Below are 20,291 nucleotides of genomic sequence, written 5' to 3' on the forward strand. Positions count from 1 at the left end.
CGTATGTTTAACAATGATGCGAAATGCATCAAAACATGTGTCACAATAGATTTTAATAAAGAGTACTTAAATATATTTTAATTTATTCAATTTGAATTGAAATTTAAAAAAGATTTTATTCTTATTCAAATAAAAAATTAAGATACTTTAATTTGAAAGTGAAAACATTTATATCCATATCGTCAATCGCGTTTTGAGCAATTAGTAGCTGATTGCCAAAGCCCTCTCAACTGTCATGACCTTATCATTATTAGCGGTTAGGCTGAACTTTCAACAGAACACCGATGAACTTTAACATTTGTTGTACGTAATTCTAGTTGTGTCAGCCAATAGAGAGTGAGTGCTTGGAGGAACCCCCTTCTCCGCGACCCCTCCTTCGAGCAGCCTCCATATGTGTACCTGATGACGTAAGCGCTTGTATTATATATTTATTAATTATTTATATTTCATCATACACTTAATTTCATCGGGATACAATTTCGTTTCTCATTTTCAATCAGTTTCACAACTTAGTACAAAAAAAATCTTTGCTAGAGAAGGTCTATCAAGAAGCCTAGATATCTGCTTCTGTATCAGATCTGGGAATGTGGTGGGACAGCTTTCAATATACACCTAATTACAAATTACAACAATAAGTTTTACTTACTAAGTTTTCTCGTGCCAAAGGCACATTTTACAATGCTTGTTTATAAAAATCTTTGAAAGAAAATTGATTATGACATGTTAACAAATACATGATGCGATCTAATTCAGATCTACCCACCTCCATTATTCATTTATAAATATTAATAACTATTTATACTTAGTTTATTTCTTTAATGACTTTATGGATAATGGAAGGGAACGGGATAATGGAGCGGGTTGTATGGATAAATTGCATCATAAACAAATTTACGAGGCGAATGTGGCTGGAAATAGAAGCAGAGAAGGAAGCGAGGAAAACTTTGCACGATCAAGCATGTCAAATACTTGAATGTGGTCAGATTAGGAGTCGAAATAATAGGCGGGTATGTGTGAAGAGATGCATGAATGTGGCGTCTATTCTCTCTATCTCTTAACCTACCCCTCGGGTAAAGTGATGTGCTGGTTAGTTAAATGATGTAAAAATTAAGAAGAAAAAAATATGTTCAAACATATCTATTTTTCTTAAAAAATGTTAGCTACTTACTACCTATATACGTACGCGCTTTAGGGCGCTTGTCCACTACCCGGTATTACACGGATTTTTTGCGTTCGGCACGTCAGTTAGTGTTTTAAAACGATGATTGGCTAGGATTGGCTTGTGCTTTTGTCCATATTTCTTCGGATCTGTGCTCTTGATCGGTGCGTGAACACGTTGAGCGTAAATTCGATCACGCTAAACTGTCGTAGTTGTTTTCATTTTTCAAAACCGGACTGCCGGACGGTTAAAACGCTAACTAAGTACCGGACGGTAAAATTCCGTGTGGTGCACAAACGCCCGAAGTCTCCGGTGGCCGACGAGACGCAATTGAAATGCCTTGTGTCAGCCACCTGTGGCCGACACAAGGCATTTCAATGTGTTTTTATTATTTTTTTAAGTTATAATCAATTAGTCAAGTTAATTTTTGTGGTTTTATGTCCAAAAACGTGATAGTTGTATGTATTAACACACTATTTCTTCCTATTAGAACGCGTCTGGCTTGGCGCTGCTGTCTCCTCCATCGCTGGGTAGGCGGCGCTCCTCGGTGATGTTTAGTGACGTGGTGGTGCTCCACGGGGCCGACTGCGGCAGCCTGGGCAGCGGCACGGGGGCCGGGAGTTCCGCCACCGTGGCGCCCCCGGCGGCGCCACCGCCCGCGCAGGGAGAGAGGAACGTCTGCTCCAGCGAGAAGATGACGCAGACTGGTCAGCAGATTTTAATATATTTAATGCTGTGTTAACTTTGTGGTGTGATAAAATGACACTCTTATCATTCATCGTTCATTCAGTGTAATACCACTTGAAAACTCTACTTCACGATTACCGTTTTCAGAATAACGATTAAATCATCAGGTTCCATCGATAGGCGCCGTGGCGTAGTTGGGTAGACGCTCGACTGCGAAACTGGCGTCGCGGGTTCGATTCCTGCCAAGTGCAAATGAATTCAAGAAGGATGGATACTGCCAGTGTTAAGCTATTTAGAAAGTACTCCTTCTCTGTTGTGAGCGGATACTGAAAGAACGTATGGTTTGCATCCTCTATATATTCTCCACATTGACATGATGATGAAATGGTTATTCCGAAACCGGTAATCGAGAAGTAGGGTTTTTATGTGGTATTACACAAAGTGAACGATGAATGATAAGGAGATTAGTTATTTCGGTAATATTTATAACGGGATTTTTTTAATATTCCTAGATGTAAAACTAAACCAAACTACAGATCATTGGGTAATATATCCTAAATTAATCAAGGTTATTGATTGAATTCGTCTTATATTTACACATATATAATGAAAATATGTGACGCGTTTCGTCTTATTAATACATTATTATTGTTTGATAATGCCTTAATAAAACGAAACGCGTCACATATTTTCATATTATATATGTAAATAAAAGTATAATTCAATCCAGTAACCATGTTTAATTTTGGATATATTACTAAATAACTGTGTGCCGTTACTATAAATAAAATACAGATGTTGGTTTTGTGTAAAGACAAGTAATGCATTGCAAGTAATGCATTGAAAAAAAAACATATGTGACTATGATATGATTGATTTTTAGGTGACGGAAATATATGGCAACCGAACGCAAACGTTCCAGCACCTAACTCGGATCTAGGAGGCCTTGGCGACGCTGCCATGACTTGTCAAGAACTCCTCGCCCTGTCTGGAGCTCTGTCCGCTGCCCTGCCGACAGGACAAGTTGCTCTAGATTCCTTTTTCGATTCCCTCACCAAAGGAATAACCAAAAGGAACATCACCGCCTTACCAGGACCGACAACCATACCCTGTGAATCTCCGCGACTTCCTCCAGCAAACCAACTGCTACTAGATGAAGACTTTTCGTGCTGCGGGGACATGCAGCAGTTCGAAATAGGGTTTGTTCAAAAAAAGGAGAAGAAACAACGCTCCGGACTGATGAAAGTCATCATAAGAACCTACAGATTTTTGGGGGGAATCTTGGGATTTTCGAGGAAGTGGGTGAAGAAACTAGTCGAGCATAAATACTTTCAGCAAGGGATCTTGCTGGCTATTTTAATCAACACCCTCTCCATGGGAATCGAATACCACAACCAGCCTGAAGAACTGACAGTAATAGTTGAAATCAGCAATGTTGTGTTTTCTGCAATATTTGCTGTTGAGATGTTACTGAAAGTAATTGCGGAAGGACCTTTTGGATACATAGCAAATGGGTTCAATGTTTTCGATGGAGTGATTGTAGTTTTAAGGTAAGATCTAATTTCATACGAGTCGGTATTTGACAAGATATTTTTGGTATTATGGTAAAAATTAGAATTCAAGACTCACAAATAATAAGACAATATATTTTACATGTCTTCCGAATTATCACGATTGAAACGACTAACTTTAATTTAGAATCAAGAAAAAATATAATAAGCATAAATAAGTCGAGTTTAATATGCTATAATAATTATCCATTTTTTGTTTAAAACATATAATATTTTTTCCATTGAAAGTGTAGATGAAATAAATTACAGTAAATCATATTTATTACATTTCAGTTTTTAAGTCTAAATTAAAAAAAATTATTGAAGGGAAATTTATTAAAAGTAAAATTGCCGATAGTAAAATTTCCTACAAGCTTTCCTAAACTTGAAATCAGACAAAATTTAAAATAAGGGCTAGCTCAACGGGGTATAGTCCTCAAATTTAATTTATTATATGATCTCTACTGACGATTAAAAAATATAAATTTCGATTTTTAAAAATCATTTTTATATAAAAATAACTGTTAAATACTTATTTTGTAAAACTATGTATGTATGTAAATACAAATAAATTCATGTTGACTTAATCGCGACAAACGTATATTCGTAAGACCACTTTTTGAGTTTATTGACGTTAACACCACCAGTTTCCAGAACTACTGATGTTCTCATTTGTATTTTTACCTATTGGTAATAACATCTGTAGTTCTCAAAACTAGTCGTGTTAACATTAATAAACTCATTTTATTTTTAAATTTCAATCGCCAAATATTAATGCCAAATCGATGCATAATTTAATGTATGTTTTTGATGACCACCAGCGCTTTTGAGCTGACTCAGACTTTTATGGGCGAAAGAGAACAGCAGGGCAGCTCAGGGCTCTCAGTCCTGAGAACTTTCCGTCTCCTGAGGATCTTGAAACTGGTCCGTTTCATGCCCAACCTGAGGAGACAGCTGTTCGTGATGCTGAGGACCATGGACAACGTGGCCATCTTCTTCTCGCTACTTGTACTCTTCATTTTCATCTTCAGGTATATTTTTCACTTTTTCTCTTTAAGTAGAATTTTATGATTATTTCGAATTATAACATGGTAAATATGAGGAGACGATTCGAAATGACGCGGTTTAAACTCAAATTTTGTTTATTTGAACACATGTCGGCTGTCCCAACTCAAAACACAGTAAGGTACATTTTTTTGTAGTACGTTTTTTTTGCATTTTTGGACTAACTAGAATCTACTTAGTCCAAAAATGCAAAAAAAACGTACTACAAAAAAAAGTCCCTTACTGTGCTGAAGTTTAGATCGTATGAATGAGTTTGTGCTATATGTCCACTTCCGTGGTTAGAGCTTTTAGCTACTGAGCTGGAGGTCCCGGGTTCAATTTCCAGCAGGGGTGAAAAAAATATTAGTGATTGTACACTCTAACATTTAATTAAAATTACCCTATGATGAGAATACATTAAGTTATAAGAATACCTTTATGGGACCATTCAACGTATTGTATTAGTAGTATGGTACCAGGAACAGAAAAATATAATACATGCTTGAACATGTCCGAAAATGAGTGAAATTTTTCAATTGAACAAATTAATACGCGGAAGTAAAAACCCTGGCGGCCTCCATAGTGTAGTGGTTAAAGGATTTGGCTGCCATGATTAAGGTCCAGGTTCGATTCCCAGGGGGATTCAAAATAAAGAAATTGATTTTTAATAATAATACTAGTAGCACAGGACTGATCTTGCTCTTATGTAATAAACGATCAAATTAACACTGCTTCCGTACGGAATGCAGTGCCCTATGGACCATAGGGTGCGAATAAGGGTAAGAAGAAGAAGATAAACCTAACTCTATCAGAGTTGACTAGAACAAAGTTCTAATTTAAACGCAACGCTTGTATAAATATCGTTTAAACTTGAAAGTATCCTTTCAAAAACCGACTTTAAGGCTTATATGGATATATAATTCAAACACCTAAGTACCATATGTGTTTTTTATCTCAATTCTCATGGAATAAGAAATTCTACGTATTTTAATTTAAATAATACTTCAACATTTATTAATATCGTTCTATGATTCTACCTTATTTATTTATTTGTGTCACGTAAATAAATTAATGTATTAGAATAATAAATCGTAGTTAAACTTTCAACAAAAAAAATACAATATATATTATTAGTATAAACCCTCATATTTACCATGTTAACAAAATCTTAGAACTTTTTGAATATTTGTTTTTTTTTTAATCTTTGCTCTATCGTAAAATAAAGAAGAAATAAATAAAATCACTAAATCGCAGGTTAAATACTTGTACCTAAGTTATATACGAAATATTTAGGGTTATTTTAATTCGTTTGTCCGTAAATGAAACGATATAGGTACTAAAATATATCAATATAGGTAATTTAATATAGGTACTAAGATATATTAATATAGGTATTAAGAAATATTTTATATACCAAATTTAGAAGATATCAGCATATTTAGTACGTTCCTCCTACTGTAAGGTAATCAAAACATAGAAGTGGCGCCAAAATGTTAGTAGGGCAAAGTGCATTCAGCCTTGCACCGAATTACCTCCGCTACTTTAAAATGGCGGCTTCTGCCAAAATATCAATCATCGCTAACGAGAACCATAACAGTCCACTCGCTCTAATTACAATCAACCTACACCCATGACGAACTTTAGCTCGAGTTAATATTTGCCGGGCCACAAAATACACGGTATCAACAAGCGACTTGATTTAAAACTGTACCGGCAATAAAACGTGATCCACGGAATCACGTCACTTTAAAGAGGTAGTCAACCTTTTTATTTCGACCGCCCACTATTGAATCGTTGTAACAGAAAATTAAGTACTTAAAGTTTATAAATAGCTATTCGTTCTACAGTCAATTAAACGCAAATAGAATAGTGTCAAAATGAACGAAAGAAAGGTTTTTAATTAACACTTGCTTGCATAAAAGTATTGTAAAAAGTCTTGTAAAATTATTTCAAATTGTATTAAAGAAAGTTGAAATTACGAGTAAATTAAATTTACTCTTAAGAAAATTATATTCAATTAATTATTACTAAGAAATATTAAAATAAGATTGAATTAATTACAAATAAGAAGTACTGAAATCACATTTAATTAATTATGAATGATATTTTTATATCTAGTTAATGAAATTATCTCTTCAATATATTATAACGAAAATATCAGTTTGTTGACACAATATTTTGCAATTTATTTATTTTTTAAAACATAATACATACTTAAGTCATATATATTATATTCCAGATGAGTAATTTCTATTTCTCATTTTGGAACATGGGATTAAGGTTAACAAGACTGGAACACAAACAATAAAGTTACAAAAAAAGTTTTTTTTTAATAACCAAAACTAATACATGGCAAAATATAAAAACAATGAACAGGTAAACAAATAGGCATAAGAAGCATATTTAAAAGAAATAACTGAGAAAAACATAAGGTAAGAAGCACATTTCAAATATAACAAATGAGGAAATATAAAAAACACAAGGGAAAAACAAAATAAGAAAATAACACTACATATATATCTTTCCATAAAGTATTTATAATAGTTGTATTTGCTACCTAAGAATTTTGAAGAATTTGGGAGTTTCAGGGCGGAGTAGTAGAACAAAACCACTACCGAATGTTTGAACGCTCAACAGTGGGCGATAGGAACAGGTTGACTACCACTGATTTAAACAAAATATATTAACACTTTTTATACATTTCGGTTTCCATATTGAGGTACACACTTATATAATATTATTTTTTTTTTCTGTTTTATTACATATATCGACCCTCCTCAAATAAATATCGCACAATAGGTAAAGATCATTATGATATAAATCTGTCCAAGTAAAAAAAACGCGTAATCTGGAAAATAAGCACATACCATAAAACGATCTAAGAATACTCTAAAGATCGGTTAATCATTAAAATATAATTTAATTTACAATGAACTAAAACAAACATTATTTAAAAAAGTTTTTTTTTATCTGGCTACTTTTTTATTATTAATTTTAATTTTGTAAAATTAAGTGAACAAAAGTTAGAATTTACTTACTAATCTGAAAAAAAGGAATTATTTTTATACGTTTTATCATAAATTCTTGACTTAAAATCATATTATGTATTATAAAATAAAAGATTTAAAGAAATCGCCCACACCTTTCAATGACGTCATATTTCAAAAAAACTTGATTTTTCAGGAGATCGTTTTTAAGTTTAAAAATATAATAAAATGTATTAAAAATAAATATCACGCCACTTGTTGAACTTTTTACTGTGCAACAGATCTTTTTAGGTAAAACCTGAAGGTATTTCCTCCATTTGAAAAATATTTAGTAAATTAAACAATATCTTTTCTTCAAAATGCAAAAACAACACTTTCTGCCCTGTAGCGGGTAAATGTTAAGTTAAACATATGCCGCTTTTGCTGGGATATAGTACATTTTATGGGCATTCCGAAAACACGCACTACTGAAAATTGACGATTTTTAATAAACGTTGATAAACGTAAATTTTTAATAAACGTTGATATACGTAAATTTTTAAACGTTGTTGAAAAGAGTGAGCGAAATGTAAAAAAAAATCGTGAATTAAATTTCACTAACATTTTAGTATTCAAAATTTGTCATTTCTTTTTTATAAGTTAATGATATTATACTTTGAAGAACTTTGAAATGATTGCAATATGTTTTTAATATTTGCACGGATCAACGTTAATTTCATAAGAAATTCGATTCACTGTTAACTTTTTTTTAAACTTATTTTATAAATATGTATTTAGACATATATACATCATTAATTAGTCTTGAGTTCACAGTAAAATAATTATGTGTAAAAGTACTTCGTTACGATCCCCTCAAATGGTCTGTTAGTTGACTTTATGGGTTTCAGCTTTGTATGCGAAAATTTTATTAGTTTTCATAAATATTTTGCTGATTATTGAAAATTGGAACTTCCCAAATGCCCGATAAAATACGCGACAAAGACATCAAAAGCGTTGAATCATTTTTTAAATAATTTTTTAAAAATGCGATCGTAAATTACATTTACACTTTTTTTGTAAATAGAGAAACGTTTTAAAATGAATTTTTACATGAACAAACGAAAAATCTCAATTTAATTGAATACTTAATCACTGAGATAATTTAATATAACCAAATTATTAAATACTCAGAAGTGTTTATTTATACGTTTTTGTTAAAAGAAATTTGTGAAATTATTTTTAAAACAATTAATTTGTGATCAAACAATTATAGGAATATTTTAATTAAACTTCAGGAATTCGCCTTTTAGAAGGGTGTTATTAATAAATGCATAATTTTGAATGAAAAAATTAATTTTTGTCGTTTATTTTTTAAATACTATGATGATAATTAACTCTGAAAAATTCGTACCTTCTAAAATGGGTAGGTACTATGTATAAACTTATAAAAATCCTATAAAAAACGTAATTTTTCTTAGGGGCAATATTATTTTCCAGCCACCTTTCTTAATTTTCTATCTACACACGAAATCTAACTGAAACCATTATAAACGATCGAATCAACTAAGCGAATTTAAAATTAACCTTCTTACATACATTTTTCCTTCACCCTCATTTTATTTATTTATATTATTCTTTCCTTCGACTGACAGAGAACTACTTTTTGCTTCTTTTCATAATATTTTGCGAATCTCTGTTTGGCAATCTATAATATAAGTTCTAATAGAATTTGTATTTGTTTTCATGTTTATAAACAAAAAGGTTTTTTTTCATAAAAACGATACCAGGACTAAAAAGCTGAAAATTGTTAAACTTTCGGGGAGCTTACGATATCAGTCAGATATTATTGCGGTATCATATTCACGTTTATTTACTTTACATACATGTAAAATAAGGGATTCATTCATTTGAGCACTAAAATTAAATAATTTTAAAGGTTTTTTAATCATGATTAGATATAAAATTATAATATTAATGGAAATATATAAGATTATGCGCTTTTTAAAAGTAATTGAAAAAGACGACATTCCTTACAGACAGTTCACATAACTTTATTCGAGTGTTTTCCCTAAAGCAGTCCCTCTATACGATTGAATAGTGGGTAAATTTAACCGCCAAGATGCTAGCAACTAACACCGTTGCGTGTCCCCTGTTTGTGTGTGTGTGACTGTCCCGAGTCCGTATTGTGCCCACATGTTAATACTGTTGGATGGTCTGCCCCCATTGTAGCATCCTCGGGATGAACCTCTTCGGGTGCAAGTTCTGCGATCGGTCACAAGACAGTGAGGATCTCGATTGTGACAGGAAAAACTTTGATTCGCTCTTGTGGGCTATTGTGACCGTGTTTCAGGTATTCCTTTCAAATGTTTATCAGCAGCTTGACCACTAACAGCGCCTGGCGCCCGACACGCGATATATAGACACTCCACAGACATCTCACTAGGAAGCCTAACGCTTCCACACGCAGACACCGTAACCTCGAGTCGCTCGCGTACTACTCGCTAGTCTAGTCCACTCACACCGAATGCTATGTGACAAGTAACGCCTCTAACCACACACACAGTAATCTCTAGTCCTAACCGGTCGGGAAATACCTCCGAGTCGCCTACAATACAATTTCCACTTCGAGGTAGGTGTTTTGTAACATTTTGGATAATAGCGTATATTTAAGGTACAGTAAAAAGTATTATTACATAATAGAGCCGAACGATCGAGTATTTTTTACCTTTTTTATTATTGAATGCTTTTCTTCTTATGCATGACGAATTATTTTGATTCCTACTTTTACTTATAACAATTTTCGAAATTATGTCCATTTTCCCTATGTATATATATGCCCCGCTTTGATGCATTCTTCATGTACGACTCACTGTATAAAATTCATTCTAACATCGAAGCTATCTTTGCACTCATTGAAACGCTTCAGTATATACTCTAGATCGTCCATACTGTAGTGCATCGCAGGCGGAGGACGTTCCCTTCGTTCGACGTCGTACCGAGGCAAGGTAGAACGCCATCACCCGACTGGCAGAATTTTGCCCCCAAACCGAAACGCCGTGGATCCAACAACTGTCAACAAAGATTGTCAACAGCAACAAGTCCTGGATTTCGAATCCCTAATTTGCCGCGTGTCAATTCGTCAATGGTTTGACTCAAGTTTGCCGATTATTCTTTAACTTTCTTTCAGTACAAAAATCATCAAAATCTGTAAATATATACATTTTCCAAGAAATCCTTATTCCCAAAACATAACAAAAGTAATATTTTCATTACTTCTCACATAATACGTCATATACAACCTCGTAATGCAAGAATCACCAATTTCCAAATGTACAGAATAAAGTAATGATATCCACAAAAAATCATCGTCACGATAGGTTTGATATACAATACTTCCTTCACAATTTTACTATTCATGAATACCACGAATGCTCTCACTGCCGCCAATCTGTCTTTCACTTCTCTAAGCAATCCCCTACATTCTTGAAACACCATACAATTTCCAGCATTCTTCTACTTGAACATTTTCCTAGAATGAAAGCAATAAAACCTCTCTCTGTGCTTCATATGATTTTTACTCTTTTTATTACAATGAATCTCCTTAACCCATTTTTATTTTAACGCTGTATGATCGTTGTAATTACAACAGAATAAAAACATTCCTAATTGACATGTTGCGACTTGACTTTTGTACTTAAGTGGGCTTATTAATGAGGTCGATTATTTTTATACAAACAATGTATGTCTCGTAAACTATAACGAGTAAAAAACTTAGATCAATAAACTAACCGATTTCCGCTGAGTAGCAAGTTCAAACGACTATTTGTTGTATATACTCGTAAATGTGTCAATATCGGTCAGTGTCCATAATAATCGAACAGTAAAGTAGCGTAGTGTTATAACGTAACAAATTGAGTTACGTTATAACACTACGCTATATTATCGGTATAGCGTTTAAATACATATAGGTAGATATATTATCGGTTTTATAGTTGACACGAAGAGTTACCCTCTGTTTGTTTTAAGTTTTACCCTATATTTTGAACACATAAAGTACTTCAAATATTACTTTACTCATTATTCATGAAAAGCTGGATGTCAACGCCTCAACTATTCTTACATATTCTCACCGTATGGTATAACTCAATACTTATTTTGAAATTATTTTTCGGCATTATATGGATACACGCAATATAAAATATAAAATTATACATTATTTCATATAAATTATTCAGCATTGTAACATAAGAACCTACGTGTTTTCGTTTGAAATAATCTTACTTTGTAATAACTACTACGTACATTAATCCTACAAAGCCCTTTAAAACATAAACCTGCGCAAAACCTAATAATTTCGACATGTTATGAAAATCATTAAATACCTGAATTAATGTAACATAGATACGTGTGTACTATGTTTTTTTTTTAAATAAAATTACCATTTTTCACAAGTAATTCGAAAAAAAAATTTTGAAGTTTAAAAATATGATTTTAAACATAGTTATTTGAGTATGATAAATATATTTAAATATTTATTAGTAACAAAACAAGGAGAGCATAAAAAATGGTACACGGTTTTTCTTAATCCTGTGGACATGCAGTGACGTCGGAAACCTTACTGATAGGTATGACCATAACCATAATAAACATCCTTTGGACATGTGAACACTTCATTTAAAAAAAGATGTTTTAATTTATTATTTTAATAAAATTAGTTTTCCTGGAATGACATTAAATAGAATTATTTTGTTGTACATCTAAATGAAAAATCAGGCAAATTTAGTTTACTTACGCGTCAAAATGATTAATAAAATCGGCCAAATTTAAGCGATTAAAGCGTCCAAAGTATTAATTACATTTTCAACCCTCGTTGTCCCATCTAAGTATCATATAAATACAATAGTAGCACATGGTTCATGAGACCCACCCTGAAATTATGAAATACACGATTCCCATACTATAGAGTCACCAAAAAAAATGAATGAACACACCTACTAGGTCACAAATTATAACCGAAACAAACAACTTGTTTAATTCGATTACAAACAAATTCACTAAATATTTGTTCGTAAAAAAACATTGACTTGAATTTCACTCTGTTTACTGTTTTTTTATTTGTATTTTTATCAAATTTTCCATTCCAATTCGAATTAAACGAAGTTGAGTGTCATGCCAATAAAAAGTTCCTCAAATAAGACGAATTAGTTTTTCATAGAAACCTTGTATTTTAGATCAGTAAGTAGAATAAATCACAAGTTACCTACTTAGGATTTTTTTGTATTTTTATAAACTTTTTTCAATCGATCGAATCCCTAGAACTACCTACTGGCATTGCTTTGAAACCATCAGCTAAAAATAACGATATTGTAAAAATATGTATACATAATTATACTGTCGAGTTGTTATTAGAAGCGGTGCGGAGGAATGGTCAAATATTTTTACGAGCATGGTCGAGAAGGTTAATTTTCAAAGAAATTAATGAGAATTGAGACATTTCAAAGCTTTGCATTACCATTAATACAACATTAACCAATAGTACTAGAACCATGTTTCGTTGTTCGCATCATGTATTCATTTTGTTCTCCCACACCTTTACACTCACACAAAATGGCCGCCCGTGATGACGTCTCTCCTCTACAAAATGGCGATCACAGCATCCTCGGCATGTACCTGTTTGGCGGTAAGTTTTGCAAGTTTGTCGACGATAACGGAAACGAGAGGGAGTGCACCTGCCCGGAAATAGTGTCGCAACACCCGCGATGCGAGTGCGACCGAAAGCACTTCAATAACATCCTTTGGGCGACGGTCACCGTGTTTCAGGTATTATTTTTCATGTTTGTAATCGTAAAACTTCCTTATTGTAACGCATGGCCGCATTTGTAGAACACCTGATGATGATGTTAGGTAATTTCATTTGTATCGGAGCATGCATCGCATGTCCACTACACTTTAACATTATAATATAAAGCTTTACTGGAGTGCTCTTGTTTCTTCCTCGAGACCTTTGCGTTTCAATATGTATTGGATGTTCCAATTAAAGAAATTTCTAAGTCCATATTCGTAATTCTGAGTGAATTTAAAAATACATCAAGAATATAAGTACATAGGAATATTCCTTACTGATAAAATTATGCGGATTTTCATAATTTTGTATACTTAATTATGGACTTCATAATTTCTTCAAGGTCCATTTACTTTTTTATATCAGAACCGCTACATAACCGAGATATACTCTACTACAACGTCTTAAAAGCGTTATCTGAAAACAGCCATACCTATAACTCGAATATAATTGTAGAATTCAGATCTTATAGTTATAGCTGGACAGAATTATCCATCGATTGCCGATAAACATAAAATAAAACTCTATTCATTTATTAATCTAACTTTATAACTCGATTTTTCTGCTATATAATCTAAACGCGCCTTTATTTGGGACCTCCAATTACCTTATAACTTCTTGCTGTGGTAATTTTTCGTATCCATCTCTGATATTATTTCGATATGTGACCGAATTAACAATCATAACTAATGAATAGTGTTCTTGATATAATATTCATATAATATTTATTTACTGACAACATATTTATATTTGAGTTGTATAGATACTAACACAAAGTGACGAAGTGAAGTCTGCAAAACTATATGTGTTGACTACTTTTTAATATTTGTATTTATATTCATATATTTTAAAAAATTGCAAGTGCTATGTTCTTACTATATTTTGTCACATATTGAAATAATGATATATACTCGTTTATTTATATATATATATATATATATATATATATATATATATATATATATATATATATATATATATATATATATATATATATATATATATATATATATATATATATATATATATATATATTTATATATATATATGTATATGTATATATATATTTATATATATATATATATATATATATATATATATATATATATATATATATATATATATATATATATATATATATATATATATATATATATATATATATATATATATATATATATATATATATATATATATATATATATATATGGGTGTGTGTGTGTGTGTGTGTGTGTGTGCGCGAGTGTGTGTGTAATTACGGTGAACAAGAAACTTATTTGAAAAATTGTTTTAAAAATTATGTATGACATTGGATGAAAAGAATGAATGTTTAATTAAAATTATTAATTTTTAAATGGAAAGGAGAGCTACATAAAATGTAAGATAATATTTGTATATTTATTTATTCTTTTATCAGAATTTGAAAAATACGACAGCAATAAAACACTATTTATAAAATATGGGTAAGTAGTATAGATTTTTTTGAAATGTGTTTACTAAATGTTAGCTAATAGGAAAGGATGGTAGAAACGTGTTTTTGTTTTGTTGATTTTTTTTATTTTTTTACATGTGAATACATTAAATAATGGATAAAATAGTATGGGTAATGCATTTGAAAAACTAGGATATTAATATAATAAATCAACTCAAAATAGTCGCGTCTTATGATGTAATAGTATGACCAGTATAGTCAGTAGTAGTATGGACGATAATATATACAAATTACTTACTATTTACTAAAAAATACTGTTTAAAATTGTACATTCAATAGTTACTTGATTATATGAATAAACAATCTTTTTTTTTTTTAAATCCATTTATCAAATGCATGCCTTGATTGAAACTTTTTGCAGATCAAATGTCGATTTTTAAAATAGCACTGAAAAAATCGTTTTCAAGGGAGTTTCAATTTATTAATTGACAGTCTCATTTATTAATTGATACTAACCGGTTACTGAAATTAATAACATCGTACAAATTTATAAAAGTAAATTTACCGGTATGCTTTTAAGAGCTTTTTTGCCAGATTGACAACGTTGTATTTTCATAAATATTTACATTTTATAAACTCAAAACGAATGGTACATTTATAAACGTAAAGACAGAATAAAGTATAAATAGAATGTAACTTTGTTTTAAAATCGCTAAAATATTTTATTATAACTTAATTATAATGTCTACCGGTTTCGAAGCTAACCGCTTCTTTATCAAGACTGATAATAATAGTATTAATCAGGCTTGATAAAGAAGCGGTTAGCTTCGAAACCGGTAGACATTATAATTAAGTTATAATAAAATATTTATAGTGATTTTTAAAAAAAAGTTACATTTTAATTATAACATGGAACATCACAAATCTAGTGCTTCAAGTATAAATGAAACAGAATAAATTATTTTAAAAAATTATAATGAATAAAATTTTGAAGAATAATTTATTATTTATATAGATATAAATAATAAAAAAATCTGTAAAAATATTACGATGCTTCTAAGATAACCGTTCTTAAAAAATGAAATAATAATTTTAATTGATTTTTTTTGCTATGCCTATGAGTAAATCTATTATGACTGCAAAACGTTACTTTATCAAGTACACTAATTCGTAATATTCCCTCATAACTTGTTAAATTGAGACTCCATAACTCTGCTCAGCACTAACTTGCCGCTTTACTCGTTCAAATATCTAACAAAACATCTACTCCTATTGTTACACTCACCTAATACTAATTTTATAAACAACTTCTCACAAACACACTTTATTTACATCACCGATATATTGTTATTACTACACCTGTATATATTAATTTATATATTTACACTAGCAGACACAAAACACTGTAAGCTGTTTAATATGTGTGTAATTTTGGAGATTTATGTTAATTGTTTGAAAATATCTAATTTATAATAAAGTAGGACCCCGCTCATACAACAGATTAACGAAAAATGTCTTTAAATGAAATACGTACAACTGTTAAAAGTTTAACTTTTTTTTAATGTATGTTTTACTTGGTAAATACCACTATTTCTTAAAATCAATTGTGAGACGTGTTTAAATGCATTCCGCGTCATTTTCAAACACCGTATAGTAAAAAAATTTAAAGATATATTTGTACAAAAAGACTGCCGAACCAATTAATGAAAAATGTTTAAATGTTTAAATGTTTAATGTTTAAATGTTTAATATTTAAATGTTTAATGTTTAAATGTTTAATGTTTAAATGTTTAATGTTTAAATGTTTAATAATAGGTATCTTAAAATATTTTATAAATTTCGAGTTAAATAAGGGTGCACGTAAAGCCGCGAATAAGGTCCCGGGTTCGATTCCCAGTAGGATTCAAAATAAAATGATGTATTTTTTCACTCAAATATTTATTTGATACAACCCTGGATTGGTATCTGAAGCGCAGGACTGATCACCTTGCTTTCATGCAATTAATGATCAAGATAATACCGTGTCAATACGATGCAGGGATCTATGCACCATTAAGCGTGGATAACGGGGAGAAGAAGAAAACATTATTTTGTCCAAAAAATATGTAGCTTATTAATAAAATTACAAAGCAGCATATTTTAAGGACATACATAAAAAAACTAAATGTTTTTTATTTGTAATTTATACATTTAATGCTGTACAAATAATAGTTCAATTTTACGTTCTTAAATTGGTTACCATAAAATATTTTCTATCCTTTATTATATATGACGAATGTACACTCCAGAATTTAATATTTTCTGAATACAGCCTTACAGAGAAAGTGGAGCTTAATCACAAAAGCTTCCAGATAATCCGAAATGCGTAAAACAAGCGAAGTACATATGTAAGTCCTATGTCCATAAGTATTACGGAAGCACCGTATGAGCGAAGCTCCGTAAAGCGGGGCCCTACTATATTATTTATTCAATATTTAATGATAGTGTTACTTCCAGTTTTGAGTGAAGATTTAAAATATTCTAATATATAGACACGTGAAATATTACATTACTTAAATACATAAATGCGTATGAATTAAACAACCCCTCCCGTTTTTCAGATATTGACGCAAGAAGACTGGAACATTGTTTTATTCAATGGAATGGAAAAGACTAGCCACTGGGCTGCACTCTATTTTGTAGCCCTTATGACGTTTGGAAATTACGTTCTTTTCAATTTGCTGGTCGCCATCTTGGTGGAAGGCTTCAGTTCGGAGGTTTGTACAATACATATTATAATATTTGTGTGGTCCGTATTGTTATATGGGCCCTAAAGGTGTATACAATTAGTCAAATAGAAGCGTTTGTAATGTAGCTTTGCCACAGAATCCTTCGTATTATAACACTCTAATTATCGTTCATCGTTCACTGTATAATATCACTTTAAAGCAGGGGTTCCCAATCTTTTTCAGCCCGCGCCCGCGGCGCACTTACAAGCTTAGTATTTTGTCACGGCGCCCTACATAAGTAAGCTATTAGGAATAGACATAGTGACTATATATAGGGTCTTTCAATAAATAGTTTCAAACTTTCACAGTTAATAGCGACCATATTTTGTTGTTGATGCTACATCTCTGACGCACACTTTGTTTTATTAAAATGTAAAGATAGAAAGCACTTAATGAAAGATCCTGTATATATTTTAGTCAAAAGAAATAGCTACCTACAATAAAAGTAGTTAGAAAGATAGGCACAAAAATTAAAATATCCACAATATGAAATTGAGTTTTATTATATTTATAAGAATTCAGAATTGAAACAGAGAACAACAAAAAAGAAAATATTTGTGGTTTCGGATAATGATAGAGGTTCGACTCACGGCGCCCCTCTTTACTTTCTACGGCGCTCCAGGGCGCCGCGGCGCACACTTTGGGAACCCCTGCTTTAAAGTGTTTTACTACCATAACACAAAGTTAACGATGCTTTTAATATGCAAAATATATTCTTCATATTCCCTGTATGTAGAGTCTCAAGAAACAATTTATGTTGATTAATAGGGTTGCTATCGTCCCAATACTTCGGGACATTTCACCGTTATTGACAGTTTGTCCCAACGACCAAAAAAATGACCCGATATTCAGTCTGAATAAAATGATTTCTAAATTTGTCAAATGGTAGAAACAATAAAGTTTTAAATATTTTTTACCTATTTCCGGTTTGTTCTTAAAATGTTAACCATTGTAAAATAATTGTATACGTGGGATATATTTTTCATATTTAGATCCTATTTTTTAAAAAGGGGTCCCGGGATGGCTGGTGCCAATCTCCCTATATATTTTGCATCATTTAAATATTGTCCCAATTATTTTCCAGAGAAACGAAAGGCGAGAACGGGAACAGAGGGAGCTTGCCAAGTCTAAGCTTTCAGCCGAATGCTTTTCCGAAAACAACGAGCTGCCTTATGATGAATCTCGGTCGATATCAGAATCCAGTGATAGTTTTACGCAGGTATTGCTGAAAATATCTTAAGTAGTTATAATGGTAACGTAAAATGTCAAAAGTAACAGGAACCGTTGGTCGATAACTCCTTCTACTGCACATTAGTACAAAGAAGTCCTGTTTTCTTTGAAACATAACAATTTTTCCGACAGTTATTTCTTATCGATATAGTTTTTTTATCATTATTTTTCCGCCTCCGTAGAGTAATTAAGTTGTCAGTTGAGTGGTCAGCACTGGAGGTCCCAGGTTCGATTCCTAGGGGGGGTCAAATAAAATATAAGTGATTTTTTCACTATAATATTTATTCAATATTACTCTGGTTGGTACCTGAAGCGAAGGGCTGATCACATTTCCTTCATGTGTAAACGATCAAGATAACACTGCGTTTATATGACGCAGCGCCCTATGCACCATTGGGGTGCGTATAAGGGTTTTCTCTCTCATTTTAATATAATTTCTACGTAAAACAATCCTATATACATTTCTACGTAAAACAATCCTAAAATTTTTGTTGCCCTGAGTCTCTTCAAAAAAAGAGACTTGGCTCTTGTGCTTGGAGAGGCACTTTTTTCTTCTTTTTTGTTGTTGTTTATAGTTTCATGTTATACATTTAAAAATATATATTACAGGGAAACATACATATTTATGTGGTACGTTTTCTTTTTTAGTTTTCTGCTGTATAGTCTGTATATTATGTTCGTATTGTTCGTCAAGTTTCATTTTTAGAATGTTATTTTATTAATTTTTTTTTTTTTTTTTTTTTTGTTTCAGTTGTTTTATAAAATTTATAAAATGCAGTTCAACCAAGAAATGTCAGTACAAAACTTAAATACATGTACATACATTGTTATAAAAATTGTAGCACGAGATCAAAAACCAGTGGCGCTCCGCCGACGACATCCGCAAAGTGAAAGAGTCGAACGGCCACCGCGAGAAGGCGCAGCAGTCGCAGGGCGGCGGCAGGGCGCGCCACCGCTGCCGGCAGTCCAGGAAGGCCAGGCCCGAGGACACCAAGTGCAACATCCAGAAGGAGTCGCTCATGCTGCAGCAGGGCGCGCAGCAGCCGCTGCCCATCATCACCACCACGGCGGCCACGCCGCAGGACTCGCCCAACACCACCCTGGAGCCGGGAGCCTCCTTCCGGGAGTTCAACTATAACTATGGCCTGTCACATTCTTCACTGCTCGACAGCTTGGATTCCATAGACAGAAGCTCGGTAAACTATACTTGATAATATTCTTCTTCTTCTTCTCCGTCTTATTCTTCACTGCTGAGGGTTGTGACGCTTGCAGAAGCAATGACTCTTCTCCAGTTATCCCTTGACTGCGCTGCACGTAGCGCTCCAACCACCGAGGTGCCTGGTGCTGCCTTAATTTGATCGGTCCATCGTGTGGGGATCTTCCTCTCCCTCTCTTTCCCTCCAGGCTACCGATCACAACTAGTCGTTCCATGCTATCCTCGTTGCCACGCGCAACGTGTCAACTGGAGAATCCGTCGGGTACAGATATTGGCCAGAGTCAAGCCATCCAAGCGTAGTTCCTGGCGAATGGACTCATTCCTTGATAATATACTCCACTTGATAATATACTCCATCCATATTTTGAACCAAATGAAAACAACCAATGGTCACTTG

General features: G+C 32.3%; 1 protein-coding gene across 1 annotated transcript in view; it reads left to right on the top strand.

Moving 5' to 3' along the window:
- LOC148309346 (voltage-dependent T-type calcium channel subunit alpha-1G-like) overlaps nucleotides 1–20,291 on the top strand; it is a 255,740-nt gene that overhangs the window by 223,221 nt on the left and 12,228 nt on the right. Inside the window, exons 11-18 of the mRNA XM_088260204.1 lie at nucleotides 318–407; nucleotides 1,650–1,866; nucleotides 2,730–3,396; nucleotides 4,218–4,427; nucleotides 13,061–13,226; nucleotides 17,281–17,436; nucleotides 18,533–18,667; nucleotides 19,521–19,874. Of these exons, the coding sequence (XP_088116330.1) occupies nucleotides 318–407; nucleotides 1,650–1,866; nucleotides 2,730–3,396; nucleotides 4,218–4,427; nucleotides 13,061–13,226; nucleotides 17,281–17,436; nucleotides 18,533–18,667; nucleotides 19,521–19,874 (1,995 nt within the window). The remainder of the gene's footprint in view (nucleotides 1–317; nucleotides 408–1,649; nucleotides 1,867–2,729; nucleotides 3,397–4,217; nucleotides 4,428–13,060; nucleotides 13,227–17,280; nucleotides 17,437–18,532; nucleotides 18,668–19,520; nucleotides 19,875–20,291) is intronic.

This window comes from Brachycentrus maculatus, unplaced genomic scaffold (assembly GCF_059751285.1).
Source record: "Brachycentrus maculatus isolate JH-2025_06_01 unplaced genomic scaffold, ASM5975128v1 h1tg000129l, whole genome shotgun sequence".
NCBI classification, from domain to species: Eukaryota; Metazoa; Arthropoda; class Insecta; order Trichoptera; family Brachycentridae; genus Brachycentrus; species Brachycentrus maculatus.